This window comes from Macaca mulatta, chromosome 4 (assembly GCF_049350105.2).
Source record: "Macaca mulatta isolate MMU2019108-1 chromosome 4, T2T-MMU8v2.0, whole genome shotgun sequence".
Lineage (NCBI taxonomy): Eukaryota > Metazoa > Chordata > Mammalia > Primates > Cercopithecidae > Macaca > Macaca mulatta.
The window spans coordinates 36,292,221-36,314,352 of NC_133409.1; the positions used below are offsets into that span (position 1 = coordinate 36,292,221).

The following is a 22,132-nucleotide window of genomic DNA, read 5'->3' on the forward strand; positions in this document are numbered from 1 at the left end:
TATGAGTAAAGGAAGCTGCAATTGACCATCACAGTTTTATATTTGGTACCAGAGAACCATAGCTGCCAAATATATGTTCATTGCCAACAACTTGGATCATGATCAGTGGAAGCTTTTACCTAAGCAGTCAGTGTTAGTGTAGTAAGGTTTAGAGAAAGGCAGTTTCATAGTTTTGCTACTTGTTCTCCAGCCATGTATTTTAGCAATTACAATTTTGTTTATTAGTGTGGCGTACATTAATATGTATGTGATAGATTTTTTTTTATTAGCATGACACTTTTTCAGTGATTTACTTTTCAGGCTTTTCCCCCCCTTTTTTGCTGTATAAAATTACTTATAGACCCTTTTAATCACTTTCTTAATATTAATTGACCAAAAAGCAGATACACATTTTTATTAAAAGCTAAACACAGAGTACTAGCAGACACTAGTAGTTTGCCTATTCTGAGCGCATTTTCTTCGTTTTGGCTGGGATACAGTGGGCCTCAAGCCACGTGGGCCTGACTTTTGCTCTGAGGGTGATTAGCTCCATTCTTCTTCCTAGTGATTAGTGAAGGAAGTGGTGTGTGACCCAATTTCAATATATGTGAGAAGTCTGCTGGGGACCTCAGCAGTTTTCTTATACTTAATCTACTGACTAGTATTTGTATTATGGGACATGGCTGCTTTCTAAGTTAAGTGCCTTTAATCTGTTAATTCTCTAGACCTTTCAGAGGAGAAACCAACATCTTTCACGAGAAGAAAAGAAACGTATTTCAGAAACGCCAATAGGACCCAATGAGTTGATAAAAAGAGATTTAGAGGGAAGGGACTACTATTTTTTAGCTGTCAAGTGTTAGGTGTACTTTGCTACCATCTTAGCCATGTTGGACACTGGGTGACTGTAAGTACACATGCTGAACGTGGGACACTAGGAGGATGAGCCGTGATGATCTTGTCAAGCGACTGAATTAACCACTTCTAGAGTGACACTACCATAGCTTATAGGACTATAGGAGATAATAACATTTATTTTTAAGCCAGATGAATCAAGAATTTTTGGTATTTGCAGCTGAGTGCATCCTAACAGATACACATTTCAGTTGTGGATTAAGAAATGTATGAACAGAAAATAGGTTAAGTGGGATATTTAAACGACAGTTCTGACAGTTACCACATGTTGTTAAAAGGATCCATAAACAGACTAATCAGAATGAATACTGACAGGGCCTATTGGAGGCATGTCAACCGGGGCCGTGGTGGACCATGACAGATTTTGAGACCTGCCAAGAGCAGCCTTGATTTAACAGCATTTTATCTGGTATAAATAAATTTTCTTTTATTTCGAGGATTCACTTTCATTCTTCTTTATCCCTTTAAGTGTTATCAGAGGAAAAAAAGCTTTAATAATAATATATTGAGTTATTAAAGTACTTTTATTTGAAGCTTGACATACCAGGAAATGTGACTGACTGTTGTCTTGCCCAAGGTCAAACAGTGGGCCACTTTCAGAGCTAAATATAGATTGAGAGCATTCCACATAAAGAATAATTAGGACCTGTGAAAAACCTCTGGTGACTTAGAAATTGTAGAACCAAATTTTCTGTTGTTTATATTGTTAAACTACAAGTAAAATCTTCTCATTGGGCCCTGTTGGTGTTTCTGAAATATGTTTCTTTTCTTCTTGTGAAGGATGTTGGTTTCTCCTCTGAAAGGTCTAGGACATTAAAAGATTAAAAGCACTTGACTAAGAAAGCAGCCATGTCTGATAATACAAATACTGGTCAGTAGATTATTCTTTTCTTTTCTTTTTTTTTTTTTTCAAATAAGGTTTTAACATCCAAACATTTAACTTGTTTTTGAGAAAGTAACTCATGTTAGTTTTTGTGATTTCATTAATGCTTGAAAAAAGGTCAGACTGTAAAAAGCAGGGCTAAACAGTATATGTCTAGAATAAATGACTGTTACTGACTTTTGTTCTCCTGTTACTGACCTTTGTTCTCCTGTTACTGTTTTGAGTTAATAAAACTGTCCAATGTGATTTGACACAATGGGAATGCTGGGCTCCTTCCAGCTCCACTAGGGCCATGACTTCAGAGGGGGGGCTCGTACCCTCCTTGGGCCCTGGCTCTCTCACCTATTCTGGCGGCACCCCTTCACATAAGAGTTAACTTTACCACAGGAGCTATGTGATGATCATATTAGCTCGTAGTATGTGTTCAATAAACAGTGGCTGGAATTAAACTGGTAGCAGAGTATGCTGTAAATGTGAGGTGTCCAGATACCTGCTGGGACTTGTCAGCCCTTCTTTTAGCCTCTTACATCCAGTGCTCTACTGCTGTATGTCCTCTAAACAGGGAGATAAAATTTCCTCCGTATTTCTCGGGGAAAAGGCTTTGACTATACATGCCGTTAAATGTTGGGCCACACACATAGAAAATAACTGACTGAATAGTAACCATGGAGTAGGCATTTGAAAATTGGCACTAAGCAGAAACGCATCAGCAGAGATTTTAGAATGACTCGTGGATTGGTGAAGAAAAAGGAATTCTTTGGTAGCTCTTGGTATCTACTTGTTTCTTCCCCTTTCCTAAATGTACATATGCTGTATATGGCACCTTATGCTTTTCTGTCTTCTGTTTTATAGAAAAAAAATTCTCTTTCCAATTGCTATACATGTTAAAATTGTATAGCATATGGCCGTTTCAAATACAAATACCTCTAACTTTTAGTTTTAGAGAAAAACAAAAGCACCGTAAAGAGAAGTAAAAAGTCTGTTGAAAATATGACTAAAGTAGGAATAATGGTTTAACAAAAAAGATTCTTGGCTTCCAGATTTCACAGTTAAGGCCGATTCTTTTTGCAGGTAATTAAGAATAGGACTTAACCAGTGAGATTTATAGATAAAGTTTTTCAGTTATGGTTTAATTATGTTGTTTCAGAATCTTTCTCTTTGGTTACAAAATGACTACAAAGGTGCAGCAGAGGCTAAGCAATAAAGGAGCATCTTTTGGGTCTGGGTGATAGATGTATGCCTATCGTGAATTGATTATTGAGAGCTGAATTTTTTTTTTTTTTTTTTTGAAATGAAGTCTTACACTGTCGCCCGGGCTGGAGTGCAGTAGTGCAATCTCTAGTCACTGCAACCTCCACCTCCCAGGTTCATGTGATTCTCCTGCCTCAGCCTCCCAAGTAGCTGGGATTACAGGTGCCCACCACCAGGCCCAGATACTTTTTTTTTGTATTTTTAGTAGAGACGGGGTTTCACTACAAGAACACAGAGAAACAAAATGTAATATTGGGTATGACCATCCAATTTTCTTCAGGCCCAGAATAATTGTTTGTCTTTTTGGTACCCAATGGCAACATAAAAATTGGAGTATATTCCAAAACATCCCAATTTCCAGGAGTTATGTTTCCATGAATTGTCAAGCACTTCTTGAGCTTACATACATTTTCACAGGAACTATGACATTTCTTGGCATAACAGTTTCCATGAGTGGGCTACCTGCTGTGTAATGAAATCTTCCTGAATTGTCTCTTGTGTACTTAAAAGTATATCTTGTCTCCTAAGGCTTGGTTCCAAAATTTGGAAGGATAAAGTGGTTTTTCTCTTTCTTTACACTTCATCATTTAATGTCCTCTTTTCTCTTCTCTCTTTTGAATAAAAGATATTTACTATTTTTTTCTTTCTCATGTGTCTCTACAAGTTGTCAGACTCAAATTTCCTTTAATTAATGAGTTGGAAGCCTCAGAAGAATTGGCAATTTGTACAGTTTTGGTAAGAATTGGTAATTTGTACAGTTTGTAGAGTCAAAATCTTACAGCAAGATTTGCTTTTTATTTTGACTCCAAATATATATATATGTTCAGTTATAGGTAGAAAAAGATGCTAACTAACAGAGAATAGAGCTTTTGGTCACAGTTAAGAATTATCTTTTTCCATTAGAGACAATAATCAGAGTGGACAGTTCTAAGTACATGGACAAGAGGCAGCTGCCACCCACCCCATACTTTTTATAGTTTCATTCCTGCCATTTTAAACAATTATAATAAAAAACCCAAAATATGATAGCAGATATAAGCAACTGTCCTAACCATGATTTGTCCATAGCCAGGCCTGAGAGAAAAGAAAGCATGGAAAGGTTATGGTTTTAAGTTTGTGAACATAGTATCATATCAGATATTTTTCCTCATCGAGGTTAACCTTCTTTTTTAAATCTTATAGTAGACCTCCATATACTGCTGAGAAGAGTGCTAATTCCCTAATAAATGGTCGTCAGTATTGCCAGTGATTATGTTTGTGAATGGTCCAAGTTGCTATTTTTCCTGGAAGATGAACGTGTTCAGGGGCCATTCTGCTATTTCTGTGCTCTCAATTGAGTCGTTTTTCCAAGACGTTGCAGGCAACAGTGCTAGGCTCCAGCCCCGAAAAGGGTCTGTCTTTAGGTCCTTTGTTTTAAAATAGGATTATATTACTCTAGCAGCATTAATAAAGGGATGTGATGGCAAAACATGGGAACCAAGGCAAGATTTTGAACATACTACCATAGAGCTTGGTTAAGTAACATTTTTTCTGCATAATATTTTGAAAGTGTGGTATGCTGTTTCATATCGTATATAGCTGAGTCTACACACAAATTGTGTTGAATAATCCAGAACTCTGGATCAGTGGCTTAGGGTTTGTAGAGCCAGGCAGATTGGTTTCAGATCCCCTTATTGTCACAGACTCTCCGAAAGATTTCACACAAGTTACTTTGCTGAGCTCACTTTTTTCACCTGTAAAATGGGGATAGTAAATACCACTGTCCTCAGAGAGCTGTCTTAGAGATTAAATGAATGAGTAAACTCAAGTGCCTGGTGTTAAGTGTCCAATAAATGTTAGGTTTTAAAATTCTTGTCTTGAATTTCTCCATTGTTTTCTGTCTTTCATTATGATTAATTCACTTAATGCTTATGAAAAAAGTCTCTAACATTATCTAGCTTTCCTTCATTCGTGATAAGTACTGTTAAATACTGTTTGTTAATATCTTGATAAATACTGTTAGTTAACGACACATTTTATATATATATATATATTTTCCCCCTGCCTTGAGATGGAGTATTGCTCTGTCACCCAGGCTGCAGTACAGTGGCGTGATCTCAGCTCACTGCAACCTCCACCTCCCAGGTTCAAGCGATTCTTCTGCCTCAGCCTCCTGAGTAGCTGGGACTACAGGAGTGCACCACCATGCCTGGTTAATTTTTGTATTTTTAATAGAGGCAGGGTTTCACTATGTTGGACAGGCTGGTCTTGAACTCCGGACCTTGTGACCCACCCACCTCGTGCTCCCAAAGTGCTGGGATGATAGGTGTGAGCCACCGCGCCTAGCCATATTTCATTTTATTTTTTTAGAGAGTCAGGGTTGCACTTAGTCACCCCTGCACTCAGGCTGGAGTACAGTGGTATGATCATAGCTCACTATAACCTTGAACTCCTGGGCTCAAGCAATCCTCCTCCCTCAGCCTTCTGAGTAGCTAGGACTAAGGCATGTGCCACTATGCCCAGCTAATTTTTTAAATTTTTTTGTAGAGATGGGGTCTCACTGTGTTACCCAGGCTGGTCTTACACTCCTGGCCTCAAGTGCTTCTCTCGCCTTGGCCTCCCAACGTGCTGGCATTATAGGTATGAGCCATGGTGCCTGTACCTGTTCTTAATTGCACATTTTCAGAAGCAGTGCCAACAGGGAATAATTAATAATAAAGTTAAGTTGGTAGGATTTATTGCACGAACATTGTCCTCCTGGGCTCTGGTTTGAGTAGAGGACCTTTTTGTTTGGAGACTAGATATGTAAGTATTAACTCAAGATGGCTGCTAGTAGGGCATAAAATTGGAAGTGGAGGAGGCAAGATTGCTACCTGGTGCTAGAAAGACTGAGGTGCATATAAATACAGCCATTAGACAATCTGTTCTCTTCTTCCCCTCCCCCTCAAATACTATTTTGCAACCCAAATTAAAAGCTTTATAATGAACTTACCTGATTTACAGATAAAGATATCAAAACTCCGACAAGGAGACATGAGTTTCATAACTGTTAATACCTGACATCTGGGATTCAAACCCATGGTTTCCTGACTCTAAAGGTTTTATCACTATACCGATGCTGGTGAGTGGGAAATGCCAGGAGTTACTTTCCTCAATGAAGAACGTTCCCTGCAAATACATCTTCATTGAACACAAAAAGTAATGTTTAGGATAATTGTTCACTGGTTGTTAGGCTATTTCCTTTGTTATTTTGATCACAAAATCATATAATGCTAGTACTATAGAGGATCCTAATATTCCTACTGCCTTATTTCTGGATGAAGAAACAGAGGTCCAGAGAAGACCAAGGGTTTGTCTGGTGTTTCCTAGCTGGCTAGTGGCAGTGGTAAGGCTGGGAAGAACCTCATTCTGTGTCACCTCTCCAGTGTTCAATCTTTGCTCTAGGTTCTGATGTTACCATTTTTAGGATTACAGGCCATTGATTTGCTTTGTAGTCTTAATAAGGTTTATATTATTGCTTTTAGGACTATTTTACATTTATATACAAAATCATTTTATATTTTAAAACATACATCTATATTCACTCATGTGCTGGTGAATTTGGAGGAATAATGGAAGAGTTTAAAGTTGTTGTTTATAAGTCACTAAGCTGTGAAGAAACAACTGGTTATAAAAGTGGAATTTTACTTAAAATTGTAATGTTCATTGTATGATAGAATGGAGTGTCCTCTTTAAATCAAGGTAAAATAAGCATATTTACATGTTAAATAGTCTGAAAAAGTGAAAGCAATTTAAAGGCATAAATCTCTGAACGTTAATTTTAATTATGTGGGTAGACCTGCCAGTTTAATTTAATCAGTCAGATCTTTGCTTTTTATTCCATAGATCTTCACAGTATTTCTAATTTGGAAGTCAAAGTGCATATTAATGTACCTGTGACATATAGAAACAACTGTGTTCCTTGATGACACTCTCAAATACTCTTTGATATTTGCATCAAAATTATCAAAATTCTATCTTTCAGAAAAAAAAAAAGCATTGAAAACAGATACTAGTGTTTGTCGACATCTTCACTGTTTTTTTTCTAAAATGTAACAAATATAATTTGTAAAAGTGACAATTTTCATTTTTCCACGCTGCAGGCTCTTTTTGTTTGGATGAGTATGAAAGTAGGTGGACTATGTTCAGAACCACTTGAGGTGTTTAGCATCATCATGTTCCCTCTCCTTCTAATCCATGGGAAATAGGTGTGCCTAGCTAGTAAATAGAGGAGCAAGAAAGAATTGGGGTGGAATTTCTGGCACTATGGGCAATTTTTCTTTCCTAGAGTGTCATAAACTAAGGCTATTATCTCTATAAGATAACAGATTTTGAACAATTATATGAAATCTGTTATTTCATGGAATAAAGTTCAAAATCTAGCCTGTCTTAAAATTAGTTGTTTTCCTGCCCATGAATTTGCTCAATCACCTTGTGGCTTCATTCAGAAAGATGCCCTAGTCTTTTATGTTTTTGTCAGTGATGCATCTATATTTGAGTAATTTTGTAGGCTGTTGACATATTTGATGGTATAATTTCAAAATTCATAGTATTGATTACTGCTTTAGTAGGGGAATAAGGCAGTATCTCAGAAAGCAGGAATTTAAAAGATATGCCGTACCGTACAGATAACAGTCGATCGCCTCTTTCCCCACACTTAGCCTATCATTTCTATTGTTCATGCAGTTTGCTAGGTAGTTAATGGTACTTCATACAAGTTGTGGTTCCAGTGTTCTGCTCTGTTGGGTTTTCTATTCATAAACAACAATCTCTTGTGGATAAAAGAAAGCTCTTCCTCTTTAAGTAGCAGACAGAAAATATGTTGTTTTTTTTTTTTTTCGGGTTTGAATTTTCATGTGTAATTACTGCAGTTGTCTGTAGGAGAAAGGACTCATTGTGGTTTTTCTCGGCTATCATTCTTAAAGACATGCAGATAGCCAGACAGCACACATGGCACTGACCTACGGCCGGGGACTCACAGTTTTGAGAGAATTAGGGAGTGTATAGCCACTTCCCTCTCTGAATGCCAGTCCCAGAGCAGTTGCATTAGGCTGGAGGACTGGAGGTGGAGCCTTTTTTGCTCACGGCAGCAAGTTCCCTTCTCCTTTCTCTCCCCCTGCGGCGTGTGCGTTGGCTTTTCAAGCTGCCTGTGCTGCTCTGTGGAGTGAAAAAGGCAGGGTGTGCTCGCAGACTGTGCTATAAACTGCAATTTCTATTTGGGGTCCTCACGGAGAAGAACACCAGGAAAGACAGACAGGACCAGTGCCATGGGCCAGCTTTGCTGCTTTCCTTTCTCAAGAGATGAAGGAAAAATCAGTAAGTGGGATTTGTACTGTGCAGAATCCTAAATGCTTTACTATTTTGTGCGGTTGTCTTCTAGGGGTAGTTTTGCTCTTTTTTTAATAGGAAAGATAGCAGACTAATCAGCTATGATTTTTAATGTGTGTTTCTTAAAGGGACTGGTAGGTGTGTAGTTACAAATTAACTGTAAAAGTACTGCAACTTAGTAGATGGGCTGTGTTAAAAATACAAAATCCTGAAAACTCATTTCTGATTCTCCTCTGTTGGTATTCTCCCAGCTCATTTTTATCACACTACGTTAGAGTCAGAGTTTAGTTTTGAGTTTCTTTAAATCACTGCATTCAATTTGATATACTGTACAAGCCAGACTTCATTTTCTTATCTGAAACTGGCGTATTTTCAGAGCAATGCTCAACGGTAACAGAGAGAGAGGTCAAGCTTGTTCTAAAATGACACATATTAGACACTTGCAGATATTTTCATGTGTCCCCTGCTTTGTTCTTCCTGGAAGGGATTCAAGTGTGCCTATGAGACCACTCTAAACAAGTGATGCCGCTTTGCTTCTAGCAGAAACCCCATTGAACCTGCCTACATGAATGTTGAATTCCACAGCTGTTTATGCCCAGAGAAGAGAACTTAAAGTGGTGACATTTGCATTGAATTTTGTTCTTCACTGGCTTATGTGTATTCACTTACATTTTAGCTTTGTTAAATGGAATACTGGCATTTTAATTAGTATGCCGAATAGAGTTTGCCTTACCCTAGTTGCCCCGAAATAGGGAATTTTTACTTCCTTTTCAATATAATGTTTCCAGTCATACTTGCTAAATTTTCAGCCACATTTGTGTCATATCAGTGCTTGATTCTAATTTAAATAGGTCCATAGAATTTCATAATATCTAGTTCAGATGCTGAAAGATCTACATCTGGTTTATATTTCCTGCTGCTTGTTCTTCAGGAAACTAGCCAGGGACTGTTTAAAAAAATAATGCATATGCTATACCTGTTCATTTGGGAAATAAGACGGTTTTTACAGTAACTCTTTGGGGAATCCTTTGGAATAAACACTGAAGTCTCCAAACATTGGAAACTGTGGAACATTTGATTGTTAACAAGGAGCCAATAAACTGTGCTCTAAATTTTACTTGTGAAAGGATACTGTACAGTATGTGACAGTCCTGCTCTTACAACTTGAGATGACCTTATAACAAAATCATTCACTTCTAACAAAGAGCATTGGCATTCATTTGGCAGCCCAAGACTTCTCAGGTTGTCAGAATGATTTATTTGTAGTTCCTGAAGATTTGGGTTGGTTGAATTTTTTCTTGGGGAACGCTTCTCTCTGAAAAACCTCGGCATGGGCTGATGCAGGGATAGTGAATTCTTTCCCCACCCTCTTCACTTTCTATTCCACTGCTCAGGATTTTCCCTTGGAGTGCCTGCTCTCCTGTTCTGTTTCTCTTCTTCCCCTGTCTGTAAACATCTTTTGGCTCCATCTGAAGAAGTGAAGTTTCAACTCCAGAAGGAATTTGTTCTTTTCTGTCTTCATTATCAGGGACTATTGGAGAACAGTCTTCTGTTTTACATACGGTGCTTCCTAATATTGATGGACAGGAAGTAATATATACTGCTTTTGGGGTTTACTGTCTCAAGTTCCAAACTTTAAGAAAAAATGAAGATAAAACACCATATCTGAAGTGAAGCCTGAGTCTGGAGGTGCAAATTATGGTTAGAAGAAATGCATTTGCATCCCCACCCCCATTCACTCCTGATGGCCCCCTGGGTCCTCTCCATTTTCTCCCCATTATTCTTTCTTCTGTCTGATTTCGTGGTTACTTCACTGTTTTTCTCCTCCTAATCTGCTTCATACTCCATTCACACACCCCATGCACAAACATATGCACATTGTAGAGCTGTTTCCTGATGCAGTGTTTAATTTCTTTGCTACAGGATGGTCTAAAGAGAGGCTTCTGTGCCAGGCGCTGCTATCCTTCTGGTAATATGTACCTAACAGTACTTATAAAGGAGACATTTAAAAAGTGGCAGAGAATTTATTGCTCAGCATGCCTCAAGGAGCATATAAATTAGCACAAACTGTGGGCATCCAGTCTGTAAGTTGTGCTGCTAATGTGAAAGAATCCATAATAGACATTTGGGAGGGTCCAGCTTTTTCCTGATCTTGCTGCTGGATTGTACAGTAACCTCCTGGGTCTTGTTTATCTTTGTGTCATCACCTAATAGCCTTGTTAGCCTACTCAGAGCAACATACTACTTGAGCACATACTAAAAGCAAAGCACAAAAATGTGAATACCCACTCCTTCTAATTCTGTAACAGGCGGTGGCCCTAGAATGTTCTTCCTTGAAGGGAGCCCAAATTATGGATAATTTGATAAGTTTTTGGTGAAAGTTTAAATGTGTGGGTGTTATTCTCAAACTACAGGTGAGTTGGAAAGCTTGTCCTCTGCAGTCCTACAGAGATACAGCAAGGACATACCCAGTTGGTCAAGTGGTAAGATTGAAGTGACCCCTCCCCTCTCCTGCTGCTATTTTATCCTGCTTTTGCCCTTTGGTGGTGGTGATAGATAGAAATAATTCTAATTTAATTGATTTATTAGTGCTACCATTTTAGTGTATTGATAGCAAGTGATGATTTTTTAAAATGAGCTAGTCATGTGGGAGCCTAAGCTGTAGAAAGTTAACTATATGCATACCCAGAAATATTTTATGCAGTTTTAACTGATATCTAATACATATTTATGGGGCACATGCAATATTTTGGTACATGCATACAATGTGTAAGGATCAAATCAGGGCAATTAGGTTATCCATCACCTCAAACATTTATCATTTCCTCGTGGCAGGAATATTTCAACTCCTTTCTTCCAGCTATTTTGGAATGTACAATAAATTGTTTTTAACTATAGTCACATTACTGTGCTGTCAAACATTAGAACCGATTCCTTCTATCTGTGTTTGTACCCATTCATCTCTCATCATCTTTCTCCCCGACAACTTCCCAGCCCTGGTAACCATCATTCTACTCTATCTCCATGAGATCCACTTTTTTTTTTTGCTCCAATGTAGGAGTGAGAACATACAATATTTGTCTTTATGTGCCTGGCTTATTTCACTTCCCATAATGACCTACGTTTCCATCCATGTTGCTGAAAGTGACAGGCTTTTATTCTTTTTTATGGCTGAATTGTATTCCATAGTATATATACCACATGCTTTCATCATCCATTCATCCATTGATGGAAAGTTAGGTTGATTCCGTATTTGGCTCTAGTGAATAATGCTGCAGCAAACATCAGGGTGCAGGTATTCCTTTGATACACTGATTTCCTTTTCTGTGGATAGATACCCAGTAGTGGGATTGCAAGAAATTTTGCCAATGGGTTGAATAGTCAAATACAGCAGAGCTTGTCATGACTTATTTATTAATTAGTGCAGCACAAAACAACTTTTTGTTTAAATCTTGGAAGTTAAACATTTTTCCAAACTGTATACTTTTTTTTTCACCACAGTAAGTAGAATACACTGTCAATAAATTCATATTTCTTGGAAGAGTAGAACCTTTCTTTTTTTATATAGGAACATTCTTAACATTAAAAAATTACAGTAAATATTATAGGATTAACAAATACTATAGATATTTTCCAGTATAGTTTTTGCTGACTAGAACTTGATTTCTTTGAATTACCTAATTTCTTATATTGAGCTGCCTGAAAGGAATGTCCATCATGAACAGAAATGTCATTGCAGATAACCCACAGGGGTCAATATCGCAGAGTCATATGGCCCACTGTGGGTTATATATCTCCTTAAGCAAACCTCACAAGAAAGCTTAATAACTATGTATATACTTCTGTAACTAATTAGAAAACATTCTATTTTCTCTTTTCCTGTTGCAGATTTTCCCATTTTGAAGTACATTGCTTTTATATAGAGTTAAGTAGCTGAATGGCTAAAGATGAACTGACCTACTTCATGAGTTAGTCAGTCTCTTGTCACTGAAATTATTCAAGGATAGGATGGGGATATCGTAAGGACATCACCTTCTAGGGGTGTTGTAAAGGGAGAATGGACTTGGTAATGAATGAATGCATTGACAACTCAGTTTCTTTCTAACCCTGATACTCTGTGATGACTGAAAATGAAATATTAGAGTAAGTGTGTGTTTTAATAAGACACATTTTAATTTTATACATGAAATATGTGTCAGTATAGTCTTTTGTGAGGGATGAATTACTGGGACCATTTATAGTACTCATTTTATAAATATGAGTCAAATGTTGAGATAATTTCTGATGATATTACTTTAATCCATAAATTGAGGTATGCAGTGTGGATTTAATGTCTGGTGAATACTTATATATAACCATAATTACCATAAAGGTGATCAAATTTTACACAAGGAAATCTATACTTAGATTTTCCAATTACCTAGAAGTCATCCTAGAAATCCTACAGCCTCATACTTTGCTCTTCTCATTTGCATCTAAGATATGCTGACTTCATGGTTACCTTTCATATGTCTGCTCTATCTTATCACATGGATTTCAAACACCTCATATTCAGGGTATGTATTGTACATCTCTCTTAGTAGCACCAGACCCTAACATAGTATCTTACCCAGAGGAGGCATGTTCTAAATGCTTGTCGATGAAGAGAATGATACACATTTCTTGTGAGTGTGAGAGAGCTTCAGTGTCAATCAGTCTATCAGAGGATAGAATATGGAATAACTCTGGTTAATGTTGGAATCCATGAAGAGCTTTGGTTACTGAACGTACCAGAGAAACATTTTAACAGGCTCACACTGACTTTACATTCTGGGCCCCAGGGAATGTGGATAGGGAGCCTCCCATCAAAGGACAGTGACACTTTATTTTTCTTCCTTGCCAGTAAAAATGTGTTTGCCCACAGGGGACACAGTATAACTCCAGTTCTGCCACTGCCTGTTGAAAACATACGGCCCATTGCTTGGCATGCAGTTCTTACTGTAGACCGAGCACAGGCCTGGGAGAACAGAGAACTGGGTGAGAAACCCAGCTCTGCTATTACATCTTGTCTGAGCAAGCTGCTAACATCTCAGGGCTTCAGTTCCTCATATTTAAGAAGTGGGGGTTGAACTACTCTTCTTTTGAAAGTTTAATTTATTTTTTTCCCATTTGCCCCTTAGAGCTAAGAGTCTAGGGAATAAAAGATCACTCTATCACTATGAGTGATAGAGATGTGATGCAATTGTTTTTCTTCCTCCTCCTCTACATCTTCCTCTTTGACTTCCCCTCTTTCTCTTTCTCCTCTTCTTAATTTATTTAATGCTTACTGTGTGCCAAGTACTAGGCTAGAATTATGTTCAAGACTGCTTATTAAATGCAACTGGTAGAAAATAGATGCTCCCCTGTCTCATTTAAGAGGGCAAGTTGCTGAAAGCCAGAAGTGTGGGGGATTTCTCAGTTACAGTCCTCCAGGGTGCCATGGGGCTGAGAGCTGGTAGAAGGCTGGGATCCCAGGCAGCTCGGTATCTGCTGTCCGCTTTCTGAAGCAGTGAAGCCAGAGGTGTTGTGTGTAACCTGAGACTACATTTTGCATAAGATTTCTGTGGGTAATATTGTGGTGGAGCAGGAATGGTGTGCAAGGTAAAACAAACATTTAACCATAGTCACTAAAGATTCGATTTTCCCTTTATTAAATAATTTGTAATTTGTAATCAGGAAGCTTACGTTTCTAAAATCAAGTAAAGGAACATTAGAGCAAATGCTAGTAGTTACTATTCATATCTCACCTTCCTGATTCCTTCTATTAATTCACAGGCTATGTGGTAGCTGTATTCCTTCTTGTTATTCTGACATTTTTAGAGTTTGCAGGATTCTACCATCAAATGTTGAATAATTTTTATGAGGAATAGCAAGGTCGTAGACTTGTTCCCAGCCCCCAGTAGAGCCATTGACTGCCATGAGCTGTATCCAGAAGCCCTGTCCTTCAGCATTGTGACGTGGTCTGTCCTGTGTCGTCTTCCTGGGGGGCCATGAAAGAAGAAGCGGGACTCTGATGTACCGAAAGCTTTTGGCTAATAAAAGAAAGCTTCATATCTGTTGCTCCTTCCTGGAGCATTATTATTATTTTAAGAGATGGCCCAGGCAGGTCACAAACTCCTGGCCTCAAGCGATCCTCCCTCCCACCTCGGCCTCCCAGAGTATTGGGATTATAGGTGTGAGCCACTGCACCCAGCCATGGATTTGCATTTTAATAAGACCAAATTATCCCAAGTGCTCTTGGGAAATATTTATAGTAAAATAATGAAATAAAAAATAAAATAAATAAGCAGTGATGATGACTTAGCCCAACTCAAAAGAGTTTCAGAATTCTCAATTTCTATATTGTAGAAAAATAGAGGCCCTAGAAACAAAATGTCTCAGTTTGCACTTTTGGTTCTGACATTTACCGTTTAGCTTCTCTAAGCTTTTTTCTGTACCTTTGTCTTAAACAGTATCTACTTATTGTGAAAATTAAATAAGCTAATGCCTATAAAATTCCTGACAGTGTGCTTGGCATATAATAGACTCAGTAAATATAAATTTCTCTGTAGCAAATAGTGTGTTAATTGCATAGCTGCAGTCAGAAGTCAGCTTGAGCTTGGGCAACGTGGCGAAAATTAACTGGGTTTGATGATGTGCACCTGTAGTCCCAGCCACTCGGGAGGCTGAAATGCCATGATTACACCACTGCACTCCAGCCTGGGTGACAAAGTGAGACAGACCTTGTCTCCAAAAAAAAAAAAAAAAGTCAGCTTGGCAGAACTATACTTTTATTTCTACCTTATGCAGTAGAGATAAAAAGGCACTTAGAATGTCAGACCTTGAATTGTCGAGTAGACTTGTGGCATTGATCTGGCATTGATCCTCATTTCCTATGGGGAACTCTTTCCCCCTCTTCTTGGGGTCTTGTCCATCATGAAGCCTTACTTCCTGCACCAGGAGAGACATGTGGTCCCAGCAAAGTCAACCATGATCTTCCTTGAGATTTGATAGAGAGCCTGTCTTCCTTTTGGGTTGTGAGCAGAAAGGCTACCATCCTAAGATCACAGTACTTGGTACTGTAGAGCAAGTACAGTGAGGAAGAGTCATTCTGAGAATGGAGCCAGCACAGAGGGAAGTAAGCCTAGGGAAGGAAGAGTCCTGATGAGTGTTTGAGCCTCTGAGTTCAGCCATGCCCAACACCTTCTCCACTACATGAAGCAATAAATCCTCTCCTTTTTCTTTGTTTATACTTGCTTGATTTAGGGGACACTCAGTGTGTATAAGTAGAAATAAAACCATAGTTATGCCAAGCTGACTTCTAAGGTGACTGTGGTTACACAATTAATACACTTTTTTGTTGCAGGGAAATTATATTTACTGAGTTTATTAGATGCCAAGTCCCAGTGTATATTCCGAAACAAGTATTACCAAACCTAGTGAAGAAGCCAGAGCTCTCTGACTTATTCTTCATGTTCCATTTTAGTTGCAATGAAATGTAGCCTTAAGTCAGAGCTGCTGTGAAAGAGTAGCAGGTTCACTTCAATGAATGTTGTTGAGCCCATCGTTCAGAAAACTCTGAGCCAGGTGTTCTGGAAGGTACAATGATGAGTAGCACATGCTTCCTACTACTGGATTCTTTCTTTAAAATGTTACATGGCCTTGTAAAAAGAAATCTGTGAGATCTCAAAGTTTATTGTGCCTTGAACATAAAAAGCCAAGATAAAGGATATTGATTGATGCTTTCAGTCTAACAAGCAAAGCCATGTCTCTTACGTGCCCAGGAAGTTCCACAGCTAAGTCACTGAGAGTGACTTAATTACTACCAAAATTGGAAATTACCTTAAGCTCCTATCACAGGCAGGATTTACAACTTGACACGAACATACAGTTCCTACAGCAAACATCTTAGCAAATAAAGTCTTCTGTGACTGAGGTTCATAATGTGAGTTACAAGTTAACAGACCTTGAAACTATTAAAATAAATCTTTCATAGACAAAAGCGGAACTGTATGATGAAAATATAAAGAATAAGTGTAGCTTTAACTTAAATTATATGCTAACTAGAATATAAATGTTAATTTTGTTAAAGTCTAAATCAAAGATATTTGCGGCTTACAATTTTCTGCATTTAGATACTTTCCCCCAAAACTTATGAATTTAATCAAGAATATTAATAAGCCTATTATGTATATATGTAGTGCCAGGGAGAAAGTGATATACGAACAAGATGCTTGGCGTGGATTGACTTAGGATCTCATATTCCCAAGGGAGTCAGAGCTCACCTAGTTACCTAGTTTGTAATGCTGATGGGAGAGGGAAGAAGGAATCTGGTGGAAAGGGTGATTCACTCTTAATGACCTGGCTCAGATCCCCTCCCCCGCCTCTTTTCTGACTTTGAGGTCAGATAGTTGTTGTTGGCATTTTCCTTGTGAATTACATCAGGCTTCAGTTTGATGTCTCATATCTGACCGTTTAAGCGAAAATATAATTCACACTTTCTAAGCATTTTAAATGTTTAGCTAAAGTTAGCGTGATATGCAGCCTTTTCAGGATTTGATTGATAGCTGATAAACTGGAAAGCAGATGACTTGTTAATCTCAGACTTTCTATCTAGGGCTATTGTAGTCAGACCTTGTTTAGAGTACTGGCCAGCTGGAGGGTGTCCTGAGGGAGACCAGGATGGTGACGAGCCTGGAAACCACATCACAAGAGGAAAGCTGAAGGACTCAGGCAGCTTAGCTGGGAGGAGAGAAGGCAGAAGAATTAGTGGTCTTAAAACATTTAGAGGGCTCTTTAATGTGGAAGCAAAAGAAGAGTTGTTTTGCATGGCTCTAGGGGAACAGAATTAGGACAGTGGGTGTTAGTTTAACACATTTTCATTTGGTGGTCTTAGAAGCCAATGGTAAAGATACATTAAGCCCAGTAGTATTCTAATTATGTTTGCAATAAATCTTGTTTTAAACAATGAAAATACTGAAATGGGATCATAAAATAGAGAAGTTATCATAATCAAATTTTGTATTAATAATTCATAATAAATTGTGTCAGAGAAGATTTTTAAGGCAGAATTTTCAAACTATTTTAAGTCACCAAACAATTTAAATGGAAGACCAAATTTTTTTTTTAAATTTAATTTTAAGTTCTGGGATACCTGTGCAGGGTGTGCAGGTTTGTTACGTAGGTAAATGTGTGCCGTGGTGGTTTGCTCCACCCATCAACCCATCACCCAGGTATTAAGCCTTGCATGCATTAGCTATTTATCCGGATACTCTCTCGCCCCTCATCCCCACAACAGGCCCCGGGGCGTGTGCTATTCCCCTCCCTATGTCCATGTGCTCTCATTGTTCAGCTCCTACTTGTAAGTGAGAACATGTGGTGTTTGGTTTTTTTTTCTGTTCCTGTGTCAGTTTGCTGAGGATAGTGGCTTCCATATCCATCCATGTCTCTAGAAAGGCCATGATCTTGTTCCTTTCTAAGGCTGCATAGTATTCCATGGTGTATATGTACCACATTTTCTTTAGTCTATCATTGATGGGCATTGGGTTGATTCTATGTCTTTGCTATTGTGAATAGTGCTGCAAAAAACATACGTGTGCGTGTATCATTATAATAGAATGATTTATATTTTATTGGACATATACCCAGTAATGGGATTGCTGGATCAAATGGTATTTCTGGTTCTGGGTCTTTGAGGAATCTCCACACTGTCTCCCAGAGTGGTTGAACTAATTTACATTTCCACCAACAGTGTAAAAGTGTTCCTATTCCTCCAAGCCTCACCAGCATCTGTTATTTCTTGACATTTTAATAATCGCCATCCTAACTGGTATTAGATGGTATCTCACTGTGGTTTTGATTTGCATTTCTCTAATGATCAGTGATGCTGAGCTGTTTTTCATATGTTTGTTGGCTGCACAAATGTCTTCTTTTGTTCATGTCTTTTGTCCACTTTTTAATGGGACTGTTTGTTTCTTTCTTGTAAATTTGTTTAAGTTCTTTGTAGATTCTGGATATTAGCCCTTGGTCAGATGGATAGATTGCAAAAATTTCCTCCCATTCTTTAGATTGTCTGTTCATTATGATGATAGTTTATTTTGCTGTGCAGAAGCTTTTTAGTTGAATTAGATTCCACTTGTTAATTTTTACTTAGAACACCAGAACTTTAATGAAAAAATATCTACCTTTTTATTTTCCTTAATTTATAGTCACTATTAAATGAATATTTTAATGGCCCAGCGCGGTGGCTCCCGACTGTAATTGCAGCACTGTGGGAGGCCGAGGCGGGCAGATCACCTGAGGTTGGGAGTTCGAGACCAGCCTGACCAACATGGAGAAACCCCTTCTCTACTAAACATACGAAGTTAGCCAGGCCTGGTGGCACATACCTGTAATCGCAGCTATTCAGCAGGCTGAGGCAGGAGAATCGCTTGAACCCAGGAGGTGGAGGTTGCGGTGAGCCGAGATTGCACCATTGCTCTGCAGCCTGGGCAACAACAGTGAAACTCTGTCTCAAAAAAAAAAAAAAAAAAAAAAAAAGATTATTTTAAATTAATGACTTTAAGACCAACAAATATGCTTTAAGATAGAAGTATAACATACAAGTTTGGGCTCAAATACATTGTTGTAACACTTATGCACCACATAAAATACCAATTATTGAACTAATGGTGGTAACAGCTGGCGGTTGGTACCAATGAATCCTAGAGATAGTAAACTAAGGTGTAATATCTATTGTATTATTGTCTTTATAAATAAAATTTTTACGAAACTATTTTGTCCAAATTTAAGTTTATTTTAAATTAATTTTCTCTAAAATTAGTTTGGTAAATTTAACATAAAAATTCATTGAGATGCTGTTATATACCCAGTACTGTCTGTACTTAACCTACTCAACCTCCAGTGTAAAATCAGATTTACAGATTTTACAGAGCCTAAAAATATATAGTAAAACTGTTAAATTTGAATATTAAAAGACATAAATTGTTTTATGGAGAATCAAGTTCATGAAATATGCATTTTTTTCTGAAAAACTTCAAGCTCATAGCTATTCCTTTGTACTCTGCCTCTGTTGTTCGTGTCTTAGTCCTCTGTAAATAAAACATTGTGGGGGGAAATAAAGAAGTAGTTTGTATCATTTGGAATCTAACCAAGAAAATAGAAACTACACCAGTTGTTTTAACAGAGAGAATTTGATGTAGGGAATTAGTTAAGGAAGTTTTGGAGGAATAAAGGGAGGAAAGGCAATACTGAGGGAAAAGATAGTAACTTTTAGGCTGGGTTAACTTATATGAAGGACCCCCACGTAGCCGAGACTCAGACCTTTGAAGAGAGGTTACTTTATGCAAGAAGGTGCCCCAAGAACACAGAATAGGGACCGTCAAAGCTGGGCTTCTGGCTTTTGAGGAAGGGATATTGGCCAACTTTGCTGTTGTCTCTCAGGGAATGCAGTGAGGCTGATACCAGGAGTGAGGGAAAAGATGAAAACTAGAGCTATCTGCTATTGGAACCAGTTGTTGGGGCAACCCTGATGAGAATAATAAATAGCAAAGGGCAAGATCCTGTTCCCTTTGCGCAGCTGTCCAATTTCTCTCTGGCTCCCCCTCTTGACAGAACTTAGCAGATCCAGCTGGCAAAGGAGAAGTAAGTGAGCTGAGTCCCAGCTCCGTTATCATAAACCTGAGTAAGGAAGGGTGGGCTTGGAGCTGAGAGGCAGTGGTTTAGTAACCGGCACATCGTTGTTGGCTACATTTTGGCAATGTCTTTTTTCCCCATTGTTCCAAGGTAAGCATTTTGTTTATGCCAATGTTCTTATTTCTTTTGGGACAAAAACCAGTAACCATATTTTAAGATGATGTATTTTTCACAATAAAATTCCATAATGTTTTACAAAGTATGTAAAGATATGACCACTTCAAAAGAAATAATTTTTAAAGAAAGATATATTACAATAATTCAAGTTGTTAATAAGACGTTTCCAAGGAAAACTCTCACCTAGATCAATTCAACAAACTTAAAAAGAACAAATCATTTAAAAACTAATCTTTCGATAGTTTTGAACATTCTTTAAAAATAATTTCTTCTTTCTAAGTTTGTTAACCACATGTTCTGCAATGTTATAGTATTTTTATATTTTTCTAAGCCAGTTCTCTCAATCCATATTAATGATGCCCAGTGTCAATCTATGATATAGGGAGAGGTTAGCAAATTAAGTTGGAGTTAAACCTGCAGCCAGGTGGAGATTAGCATTTGAGAATAATAAGCTGTGTTCTCACGGCTTCAGGTTTAAAGGGGATCAAAGGCTCAGATGTCAGGAGGCCAAAGCAGTGGCTGGAATATTCTGAAGTCTGAGGAATTCTTAGACAAATCTGAGAACTAAGGTGTAATGTCTATTGTATTATTGTCTTTATAAAAATTTTTTTTTATACTGAACTAGTCAGTAGACACAGAAAAGGGTAGTAGAGCCAAAGCAGTGAGAGGATAGATGCCCGGAAGTGGCATACATCAAGGCAAATCTGTTCTAGTTTTTATTCGAAGGGGAATTTTAATGGCTCACCTATGCAAACAACATGAAAGGGGTAGAGATCAGCCTTGAGACCAACTTATGGACACCACCTCTCCGTCTCTTCTTTCAGCTTCTGTTCTCAGCCTCTTAGGTTCCCTTGCTGGTAGGGCTCTGGCATCCAGAAGCTTCTGTGTCCTCACTCTCTCCGGCTTTACTCAGTGATGGGGATATGACTTCCAGCATTTCTGGAGAACACTGTTACTGCTTGACATTCAAGGAGAATGAGTTTCCCTCTCCTCATTCCCATACGTGAAATCTGAGTAAAGGTACAGGTTGTAAACTGCACAACCTGTGAGGCAGTATACACATTGAAGACATTGTAATTTGTGTGTTATGGTGTAAAGTGCCTTTCTATACAAACAAAAGCTGCTGTTGTGAAAATTCCCCAGAAGATGGAAATGAAGTGTCTTAAGGAAGGGTCACTTCTTAAAAGATCCATGCAGAGCATCATATGGACCTGTGGTAGCTCTGGATAAACAGCCCTACTGAAGCCGGAGAGAATGTGAGAGGAGCAGTTACCCAAGGGGACAGGTGCAGTGGATACTCTTATAAGAGAAGGGTGGAGGGTAGGTAAGGAAGGGATTTGGGGCAGACTGTTGTAAAGTGGATGTGGCCTAGAGCCCTGGAGTGGAGCGGCAATGGAGTAGCCACTCTGATCTAAGCTACTGTGGTGTGTGCTTTGGGCTCTTGGCAGTGAGAACCACCGTGCATCCCATTTCACTCTGAATTTTGAGAAGCTCAGAACCCAAAACTTGGCTGTGGGGATTTGCACCTCATGATTTGTATTTCCCCCTGTTCTTTACTTGCTATTATAATTTATGTTTCCTTTGGGTCCTGATTTTTACTCAGAGTGTATCTTTGGCTCTATTTTTTATGCCATTAATTATATCCAATCTTTTGGGGATTTAATCAAAAAGGAATGACTGGATGGAAAGCAGCCCTGTGACTGAAAGTATGTATTGATTGTATGAGGAAGGTGAGAGCAAAGCTGAGACCGTGGATGATTGTGGCGTTTACCACAAGTGCTTAACACGTGTTCTCAGGTAGATAGTACTTGGAAAGTTGCATATAAACTGAGCTTGATTGGTGCATCTAGAAACAAAACCATATGTATCACACTATTTCTGCTGTGGTCTGTTTTTATGTCTGCTGGAAGCCTTTTGCAAGCATAACTAGGAGTAGCTCTTCTCTTTGCCTAT

At 38.3% G+C, this 22,132-nt stretch overlaps 1 protein-coding gene across 12 annotated transcripts in view; it reads left to right on the forward strand.

Annotated features, from left to right (window-relative positions):
• AKAP7 (A-kinase anchoring protein 7) overlaps positions 1-22,132 on the forward strand; it is a 157,436-nt gene that overhangs the window by 114,157 nt on the left and 21,147 nt on the right. For 2 of the 12 annotated variants that reach the window (XM_015137438.3, XM_077999429.1), the window contains exon 1: positions 8,176-8,359. The exons of 9 other annotated variants lie outside the window; for them this stretch is intronic. In XM_015137438.3, the coding sequence (XP_014992924.2) occupies positions 8,311-8,359 (49 nt within the window). In that variant the 5' untranslated portion in view covers positions 8,176-8,310. Of the gene's footprint in view, positions 1-8,175; positions 8,360-10,785; positions 10,855-22,132 lie in introns of those variants that run through there. One more of the 12 variants, XM_077999428.1, reaches the window with a different exon arrangement.